Here is a 10,775-nt window from a genome sequence, read left to right as displayed (position 1 = left end):
ATTATGTTTGCTTTCTTGTAGAGAATCTTAAATTCTCAAGGGGTCGTTATTGATAAACTTTGTCTGTTTCGAAAATTAATAAACTTAACCTCTGAATTTATTGCTTGAGAGCTAGGCGAACATTCAAAATCTGATCAAATTTATAACCAGACACATAATTAAACTTCTTTTAAAATCTAATCTAAAATTTATAATCAAACGCTAGCTAAATAATGTGCTTTTACAACAATGTATAATTTAAGACGTTGAATTACTAAGTATTATTTTTGTTATAATGATTTATTTCCTATCAAGTCTCGATCATAATTCTTAATATAGCCTAAGCCGACCATTTTCAAAGCAAAATTATATACCACGTATCAAATAGTTGATCACCGTACAAAATTTAATATTTTTTATTTTTCATTCGGGATATTAGGAGAATTTGATTTAATTTCAATTTGTACATTACAAAATTCATTTTGGTGGTGATGCTTCTAACAATTTTTTTTTTTCAAAAGCTTAAATCAAAGTTCCAATTAAGAGTACAGATCACAATCATATCATCAGTGGCGTACGCAAGATTTTTCGTAAGCAGTGTCGATATTTAAAAATTAAGAAACAATAAATAATTGATATAATAACATTATATTTTAAAAACTATTTAAACGTACTCATAAAATGTGAGTCAAGTAAACTACTAAACTTTCCTCGACGAATTCTCATATTTTGACATATATTCATAATAGCCACATTGAAGATAGTATAAGTACTAGACAATTGATTTATTTTAGCTTAATTTGACTATAAATAGAAGGTTGGAGGTTCGATTCCCTATAAAAAAAAAACAACAAATTCAGCATTTTATTTCCATTGCAAACCAATTAGCCAAGATGCTCAATTATTCAAGTAGTGTCATTAATGTCATTTGTAGGGATATTTTTATTTTTTTTAGGTATTTTTATATATATATAATACTAAAATTTTTCAATGAAGCAGTGTCGAACGACACCCTATAACATAGGGTGGGTCCGCTCCTGCATATCATCACCATCTTAATTAGTCAAAATTGATTTATTATTATCAAATCGTTGACAACAGTGCAAATGTCAACATTATTTTTTGCTAGATTTCTGGATGGGCATGAAATCATAACAAGTTTGTGTGACATAAGATTGGAAGATTTGCAATAATTGGAGTGCAGTCACAAATTAGTTGGCTGTTGAAAAGTTTTAGTAAACTAATACAAATTTAATTGGTTAGCTATAAATTTTGAAATTAAAACAAATTTGAATTTTTTCAAGTTGTTGTTTTAGAAATTTAAAATTTTGTTTCGACATGCATTTTAAAAAAAAAAAAAAAATCGTAAGTGAATGAAATTTCTTCCAATACTAATTTGAATCTTTTTCATAATTTTAAAATATTTTGAAGACAAATTTTTAGAATATAATCTAAAATTTATTGCCAAATAAATATTTTATTTATAAAAGAAATTATTATCAAACGCTAACTTAAAGTCTTTTCTAAATGTGGAGCTTCCAAGTGCACCAAGAGCCACTTGTAGGATTGCTATTTTGGACATATTTAGCATTTACAAAGTAGGAAGAAAAAAAAAACTTTTTTTTTTATATTTAATTGATCATATATCTTGAAAAATAATTATTTTTTTAAAGAAAAATAAACTTAATATCTGATGAAAATAAAGAAAACAAATTTCACTAATGATATTTCATATTGATTCTGTCCGCCTCATCTACACCCATCTCTATGATTTGCATTCCTACCTCCCCATCCCCCCACCTTCCATGGTTTTTTTGCCCAAGTATTATTTCTACATTAACAATGGCTAGTTGTCAAATAGTTTTGGAATTGTGAATTATTTTTCAATAACGGTCATAAATATCAAAAAATTACGTAACAAATATTTAATTTTTGACCTTGTTAGCATAAATTTAGATTTTTGCTAAGAAATTGTTTCATCTTCCTCATTCTTCTTCATTATGATGATCGAAAGATTTCCAGCTATATATACTAAAAATATGCTAGCGATATGTGATAAAATTTCGCCGATCATCGTAACTTATTGTTAAAAAAAGAAGAGGAACTTTATCATAGAGCCACTTAAAAATAGCCCAATTACGCTCCATAGCCATAGTTTGCTAATTACGATTCGTAGCTACATGTTCTAGAGAGGAGAGTGACGAGCAAGACTGGGAGAGGGATGAGAGAGGCGAGCGAGAGAGGGCAGAGAGTGGGAGAGAGGTAAATTGTATATGTATATCAGTTAGATAATTGTATATTATACATATGTATTTGTATATTCTGGCGAGCGAGATAGGGAAAGGGAGGAGAGAGGCGAGAGAGAGGGGATAATAATTTGTATAATTCGCATCTCGTTTGTATAATTCACAGGTACGTTTGTATATTCACGTGTTTTTGTATAATTGAGTAATATAAAGTCAGAAATTATACAAATATAATAAAACTCGAAATAACGAATTGATACAAATAGAAACATATGAACTTTAAACAATTATACAAAATATATTATACAAATTATATTATACAAAATCCAAAAACTACACGCTTATACAAAGGAAATCATCGTCATATACAAATGCAAATCAAACAAAGAATTGTTAGTTGCGAATTATACATATACATACTAATTATACAAACTCGAAGTCATCGCACGTAATTAATGGTTAATGTTAGTCGTGAGTGGTAATTATTACAAATTATAACTATGCAGCCTATGATGAGTAATTAAGTAGTACAAGTTTGCTTAATCGCGTAAATTTTCAAAAAAAAAAAAACACGGCTATTTGTGATTCCTCCCTCACCCACCAACCCGGACAGAAGCCAGGTCCAGATTCTTCCTGTTTTTCAAAAGCCCAATGGATTGGGCAGGTCAAAACCCGATTTCGACCCATCTGATCTTCCCCAAAATTAAGCAAACTGAAATATTACAATAAGAAAGTTTTTTTGCTACAATCACCAAAACCTCTCTTTTCTGCTCCAAAATTCTTCATTCTCTCTATCACAAGCCTCAGTTTAGCCTGCTCAATCTGCCTCAGTTGCTGAATCAAAGGAGAAAAGAACAGAGGATAGAAAGAATCAGTCACCAAAAGATGAAGACAACCAAAGGAGGCAAAGTCATGAACCCTACCGATGCTTATCGCAAGGAGATTCGCAAGCGAGAATTGAAAAGGGTAATTTTTTCTTAATGCAGCACTTATGAATTATCAATCAATCAGCTTCAGCTACACTTCAATTAAGCTAGTTGGAATTTGCTAAAAAAATTCTATATCCGTTCAATACGGGTTTTTGAACTTCACAATTATAGCAAAATCCCATCGTGGTCCTTTTTTTTGTGTGTGTGTGTGTGTTGTAAACGTAGTTTTATGGTTCATTGCAAGTCCCACATCGGTACTACAAAGTGCTAATTGGGCAGCTTTGTCCATCAATTTGACAAATGTGAAGAAATTGACATACATGGCATTTCTTTTGTCATCTGCTAGGATTAAGTGGCACTGTGCTCCTTGTAGTCTTATGTTGTCTTTTGCTGCGGATTTACGTCCTTTCTTGCTTTCTGGGAGGTTTATGGAATTGTTGCACTCACTTGCTTTAAAGTTTCTATTACAAAATCAAGGAGAATCCAGAGATGAGATGACTTAATTAGTTTTAAAGGAAAGTCTGTTTATTTAAATTTGGTTTTGATAGCTGTTAATAATGCTTGATTCTTTGTGTTTTTATGCTTCCACAGAACAAGAAAGAAAGGAAGAAGGTTAGAGAAGTGGGCATCTTAAAGAAGGACCCGGATCAACTAAAAGATCAAATTGATAAATTAGAAGTGATGAGTAAGTTGCTGCACATTTTACAATTTGTAGTATACCATTTGTTTATCAATCTAGGTAAGTTGGGTGTTGGACATATTATGAGATTGATTAAGATTTTGAAAGAGAGGAAGGACCATCACGTGATATTCAGTGACAGAGAGAAAACATAGATCAATGCCAATGAAAGTCATTTGGTGGATGTTTGAGAAGAAAGGAATTCATATTAAATGTATAAATCAAATGATAATATGTATAAAAGAAGTTGTGTGAGAATAGTGAGAGGATATATACCAGGAGTTTCCCTTAATCAGAGTTTACATCAAGGATATGCCATGAGCCTCAAACTTGTTTACCCTTATTATATAGGTCCACTGTAATACTTGCAGTAACAACCCATCAACGAACTTACCAATACCAGTAAAGTTTATCTTCTTCATCTCAAAATATACCAACGTCACTTTAACCTCATCTTTGCTGTCATCAACCACCAAGGCACCAACCCAACACCACCTTTGTACTATCAGTGGCGAATCTCCTCCACCTAAAATTCCCAACCTTCAAATCACTTCTTTGTAACTAAGAGAAAACCAATCGGTCCTTCACCTCCAAAAAATCCTCCAGTGAACCTGAAAGAAACCACCACCGAAACCTCCCCTTCTCCACTGCCCTCTTTCATTAATTCCTTTCATCCTCTCCAACCCCCCCGGTCCATTATGCCTCGACCCCAAGTTTCCTCACACCAGTAGCTCTTGGAGATTTCTCCATTATCAAAAAAATTATACATCAAAATTCAAATTGCGATTAAAATTATTGTTTTAGAAACAATTGTATGATAGTGACAGTTCTTAAGACAAAACTTACTTAAGCATATCAAAATAAAATTTTACATAGGCCAACTAAAATCAGAGGTCATCTGAGATGGTTTTGCTATGTTACACTCTGATCTTCATATGCACCCGTTCTAGATGTGACAACTTGACTACTGAAGGTGATTAAGAGGGATGAGGTAGATCTAAAATTATACTGGAAAAAATATCAAAGATGTATGACCTCTCAAAACCAATGCGAACTTAAAGGATTCATATAGAGAATGCCAACTACAACTAATTGGGATTAAGACTTAGTTGCTTTGTGGCATTCACATTAGGTCCTGTGCTTATTAGAAGTCCTTGATTTTAGTAGAGATTTAATAGTGAATAGTGTATGATTTTGAAACTCTGGTTTTAGATAATTCCTAATTTGTTTTGCAGGTTGGTTTTTCTAGTATTTGAATGAAATGAACTCAAATAGAGTGGGATGCCAAGTCCAATGTATTAGGATTGAGACTGATTGATGGGATTGTCGTTCATATTATCTGAGTGCTAATGTCTCATAAGGTCCTAGGTTATACAGAATGACTTACAAGCAACAAGAAGTAGTACTCTTATTTAATGTTACTTCAATTGCAGAGCTTCTATCTAGTACTCCTAGGTTGACAACCTTTTTGATAACTGGTAATTGTTGCTTTCCGTGAAACTTTAAAGTTTTCTGGCTGGAGCTCATCTCTGATAACCATGAAAGAAGTGTGGAATTTTGGTAGCTCTTATGAAGGGTTTAAGGACATGCATCACTCTCATGGAATAAAATGACATTAGAATTAGTTATAGGGCTGGCTATCAAGAGAAAAAAGGATAAGTACTTAGAGCTTGTATTGTAATCCAGAATTTCATTGAACTTTTTGTGCTTGTCTTATTCCTATTTTAATATGAAGATATCAACATATGCAGAGGCTGAGGGTGCACTAGATAAAGCAAGGAAACATAAAAAGAGACAACTTGAAGATACACTTAATCTTGTTCTCAAGAAAAGAAAGGTAATGTTTCCCATGTAAAAATTTCAGATACATCTATGCAATACTTAAGGTATCTCCTTGTTTAGCAAGTACTTCCATTTGAGTTATTTGAGATCTTATTTGATATCTAACGTAACCAAAAGAGAGAATAGAGTTCATCTCTAGTTTCTTACAACTGGGGTGGTCATGTCTGAATCTTTTTCTTTCATAAGTAGCTGGATTCATTATTGATCTAAATTTAATAGGTGCAACTCATTTCTGCATGGCTAGGTTCTAATTTTCTGACAGAAATGTAAATGTTGGAATATTACTCAGGCGAATTTTCAGGTCGATTTTGGAGAGAGAATTAGAGATCTTTAGTTGAGAAAGAGGCTGTTAACTAGCTAAGATGCATTAGATCATATTCTTCTACAAGTCTCAAAATTTGCAGGGGGCTGAAGATGTGTGGCAATTTTATTAGACTAATGCTGTATCCTCCATCACCACCATTTTGACAGTGTTGGTTTTTCCTTACCTTCTCCCTTTATTCTGTACAGGTTAATGATAAAATTCAGTTTAACCATTTTTAAAAACCAAAAGGAAAATATGTACAATAATAATCATGGTCTGGAGTAGGTTTAGACGTCAAATGTGCCATTTAGCTTGTAAGGATTATACTGTTGATATTAGTACTACTTGTCTTTCCTACTAAAGCTACTTGATAAAGTTAGCAAAGTCTCATGGAGTCAACAAGTGTTCTGGATTCTTCTTGAAACTCTTGACCCCCCCCCCCCCCCAATTGACAACATGGGTTGAAAGATAAGACTTCTCTGAAATTACCATTTGTTCCCTGCGTCTGAAGATTAACCAGACTCTGCCTCTCACTGAATGTCTTGTTTTAACCAATGAATGCAAGAGTTGATCACATCATCTTAGATATTTAAAGGAGGTATCTGTCATTCACCTATTGCTCTTCGAATCTCTTCATTTTCCAGAACAAGTATTTAGAAGGGTAAGCAGGTCTTTTTTTTATTTCAATTCTCCAAATATATCCCAATGGTACTGTGTACTAACTAGTAAAATTTACCATTTCAAGAATGTAGATACAATCTGGGTCATTCTAATGTAGAAAGGACTTCTAACTTGTGATGAAAGAGTAATTATTTTCACTAGGCTTGAGTCTTTGAATAATTGTTAGTAGAAAATACATCATGGTAGGCCTGCTGCAAGTTTGGTGATGATATCTCTCATAGTTTAGCTGGTAGACTTCAGAGTTTACTTGGACTGTACAGGAAGTCAAGTGTACTCTCAAGTTAAATTTATTTTGCTGCTATCTTTGTTTCTCATGTTGTGATGTTTATGTTTACTTTATCGTGGTTGCGACTGATGAACGCATCTAGTGAAATTGTATCAGCTTCTTTTCCTTTTGATTTTATATTTTGATTGGGATGTTTTGTTGCTCACTGGCATTGCTTTTTTGTTAGGAATATGAAGTGAAAATGAAAGAAAAAGGTGAAGAGCCAGTAATGTTTAGGTAACAGACGGCCTCTTGTTTATCATTAATGCTGTTAGAAATGGCCCTTTCTCCTTGATACTTTTACATGCTTTTTTTCTTGCTTTCTCTGCAGTCACCTGGGCCCCCCTCGAAGGCGTACGGCTGCAGAAGAGGAAGAAAGGATCAAAGACCCTAAACCTGAAGTAAGATCTTACTTCACTCTTCTTCTTTTTTACCCCCTCCCCCGGGAGCTCCCACCTTTTTGCTCCCTTGGTGACTTGAACTCACAACCTTAAGGTTGGAAGTGAGGGGTGCTTACCATCCGAGCAACTCTCTTTTGTCTATCGTACTTCACTCTTATTTTTTATGGAAGCTGTTTTTGCTGATCCATGAACAACATGGCCTATGTGGATGCAGGACTCCGTTTATTATCACCCTACACTGAATCCTACTGGAGCTCCTCCTCCTGGAAAACCTCCCATGTTTAAATCATCAATAGGTATCTATAGTTCTTTTTCTCATCATAATTTCATATTGTTCTCTCTCTCTCAACTCCCTCTCCCCAGCTCTGATAGTTCCTGCTTCAAACTACAGGACCTAGAATACCATCATCAGCTGCATCATCATCAATGTCAGATGCAGAAGATGGCACTTTATCAGCTCTTCCGCCACCGCCACCGCCACCTCCATTGCCCCCAACTGGTGATGTAGATTCTGTAGATGGGTCTGCGATTCCTGCATCTTTACCTTTACCTCCTCCACCGCCTATGCCCCCAAAGCCTGCAATGACAGACATGGGTGCTTCATTGCCATTACCTCCTTTGCCCCCACCGCCTCCTGGCCCCCCACCAAAGGAACTGATCTCTGGCCATCTTCCACTTCCTCCACCTCCTCCCCGACCTCTTCATCAATCTGCTCAACTTCCTCATTCTGGCATAGGTGGAAATGAAAGGGATAAAAATCTTTCTGAACTGGATGAGAGGTCCGCAACAGAGCAAAATCAGGTATACTTCTTATTAATAAGATATATGGGACATTTGTATAAATGATTTATGTACGGTTTCTAGTCCTTGGCCCTAAAGTTATTCACGATCTTGTTAACTTTTCAGGCCTCATCCATGCTTCCCCCACCACCTCCTCCACCAGGGTTGCCATTGAAGTCAGATGGCTTGCCTGCTGACTCTGATGCTAAAGTTTTGGAAACAAAAGATCATCTTAAGTTACCTCCACCACCTCCACGGCACCCTTCAGGTCTTGGACCTGCCATGGTTCCAACTTTTCAGCCTGATGTATTACCTCCTGGAATATCTCGGTTCCCTCCACCCCCGCCTCCAACTGATATGCGGCCACCACCTGGAATTGCTATCCAGCCTGCTCCTCCTGGAATGATGGTCCCTCTTTTGCCAAGACCACCTTTTGGACCTCCACTAATGATGAGACCACCGCTTCCACCTGGTCCACCTCCTTTTCAACAGGATGGTGCTAGACTGCTTGCTCCTCAAAAGCCATCATATGTCAAATCAGCTGCTTCAACAGTTGTTAAGAGGCCTCTAGCTCAGCATACACCAGAACTTACATCAATGGTGAGTGATCTTCCTTTATTTTTACTACCTAATTGTTGTCCTCCTGCACTTATTTACATCAACTGTTTAAGTATTCTTTAGCATCATTTCAATGCAAACCTAATATATTAGATTGGAGTGTTATCCCCATCCAAATTGTGGATGAAATCAAGGGGATTATGGGCAAGTTCAAATCCTTGTCCAAAGTTTGCTAGGAGGGTTAAGCACTGTATAGCATGCTAGTTATATACTTTAATTGTTTGGCCTAATATTTTTTAGAAGTTTGTGCCAAAACATCCCTGATCAAGTTTAAATTTCGTAGGTGCAAATTTCTGTAACACTAGGCTCTTATTAATTTTTTCACCCTACAACGCCTTGAAGATATATTTTTTTTCACCAGCAAAAGTCAAATCAAAAACATCAGAAAATAGAAAAAAATAAATCAAAAGATGGAACTATGAAGTAGAAAATAATGCAATTAAAAAAAAGAAGAATCGTACAACCACAGTACAGAAGGTGACAAAAGTGAACACGAAAAGAAAACAGCCAAAAAATGAAAATAAAGAACTCAAGAAAGAAAAAGATGTAAACCAAAGTGGATTGGATGGAGGTGTGTGTTGTCATCAGGAGGCTAAAGAGGACACATCAGGGTTCGAGGTGAGGATGTATCCACTTTATTCATTTAAAATTAAAAAATTGTTGAAGAAACTACAGATGCTTTGCGGGAAAGGCTAAGAGTCTGAAACTGTATTTAAGCCAGAGTAGAGGTGTTTGCATCAATTAGCTATCACGAATGCATGCAAAGTAAATGATATTTGCTAGACCTCTTGGTTGCAACTCTTCAGGAATAGACATGGAGAGATCTCTATACACTTCTTTTACCTTTCTAGCGTTATCTTAGTGCTGGTGTTGGTTGATGAATAAAACTTTTTGAGGGTTATGCACCTTAATAATCTACTGGGGTGCCTAAAAAGATCATTGTCTTGTTGAACCTTTTATCTTATTTTTCTATCCAAAACAATGAAGTAGTGATGAGAATTTTCATGAACACATATAAACCACTTCTATACTGGGATCTGGACTTGTTCACATTTGATTCAACACATCTGTTGTTGCTTTCCTGTAGGTTCCTGCATCTGTGCGTGTGAGGAGAGAATCTGCGCTCCCAAAACCCAAGCCGAAGTCATCTACTGCGGTTACAATCAACCAGCCTGCAGTAACTCCGCCTGTTGTCAAGCATGAATCTACAAGCACGCCTGCACCAAAACCTCAAAGCATTGATGACTCATATACAGCATTCTTGGAGGACATGAAAGCTCTTGGTGCTCTCGAAGGATGAAGTAACATCAAATAGGAGAAAGGAATAGGATGACATGCAGAGGAAACAAGTGGCCATTGACAATCTGATGAGTCTGATATCTCTGTGACCATGTCTTGTGCTACTTGAGTGTCCACATCTTTATGGTGCTCTGATGTATCGACCATCTCATTCTTTCTTCGTGTGTATGATCAATGATTCGTCTGTATTCTGATTTTATCTTCCTCAACATTTTGTCGCCTCTAATGAGCAGTTGATATGCGTTAGTCCAGAGGAAGTAGGACAACATATTGTAAGATGGATTATTTCAAGGAACTTTCTTTTGGCTCTGCTTCCATTGTTTTTTTTTTCTTCCCATCATATAACAAATTGACATTGATTTTGTAAAAAAAACATCTTTATAATAAAATCCGTAGAGTAGGAGAATTTTAATTTTAGCAGCCAAGTTTGGTTGGCTACTTGAACTTTTCACCTTGTACCCGCACATTAGAGCTCGACTATTTCAGATTTGCGCCGCCTAGGGCCCTATTCGAAAAGCGCTCCCTAGCGAAGATTTTTTTCATATCCAAGGTTTGAACTTGAGATCCGTGCTACAATGTCATTTGAATATTGATGGCAATTCTATTAATTTACGAGAACCATATTTTTGTGACCTTCGTAGTCAAATTAATTTGTATGAGTACTCGATTAATAAATTTTAAAAAAAAAAACGAATCTGAACAAAAAATAATATATTCCTTTTTGACTTTCTTATCATTGGCATGGTCTCTGT

General features: G+C 35.5%; 1 protein-coding gene across 1 annotated transcript; it reads left to right on the top strand.

The window, feature by feature from the left end:
- Nucleotides 1-2,965: 2,965 nt before the first annotated feature.
- Nucleotides 2,966-10,338, top strand: LOC125872616 (protein EARLY FLOWERING 5). Its single transcript, XM_049553366.1, has 9 exons — nucleotides 2,966-3,191; nucleotides 3,746-3,839; nucleotides 5,585-5,670; nucleotides 7,113-7,162; nucleotides 7,257-7,326; nucleotides 7,541-7,622; nucleotides 7,718-8,127; nucleotides 8,233-8,706; nucleotides 9,812-10,338. The coding sequence occupies exons 1-9, from the start codon at nucleotides 3,111-3,113 to the stop codon at nucleotides 10,022-10,024; spliced, it is 1,560 nt and encodes a 519-aa protein (XP_049409323.1). The 5' UTR covers nucleotides 2,966-3,110; the 3' UTR covers nucleotides 10,025-10,338.
- The last annotated feature ends 437 nt before the right edge of the window (nucleotides 10,339-10,775 follow it).

Source organism: Solanum stenotomum, chromosome 8, assembly GCF_019186545.1.
Source record: "Solanum stenotomum isolate F172 chromosome 8, ASM1918654v1, whole genome shotgun sequence".
Taxonomy (NCBI): Eukaryota; Viridiplantae; Streptophyta; class Magnoliopsida; order Solanales; family Solanaceae; genus Solanum; species Solanum stenotomum.
The sequence above is the reverse complement of the archived record's forward strand: the minus strand, read 5'-3'. Positions and strand labels throughout refer to the sequence as shown.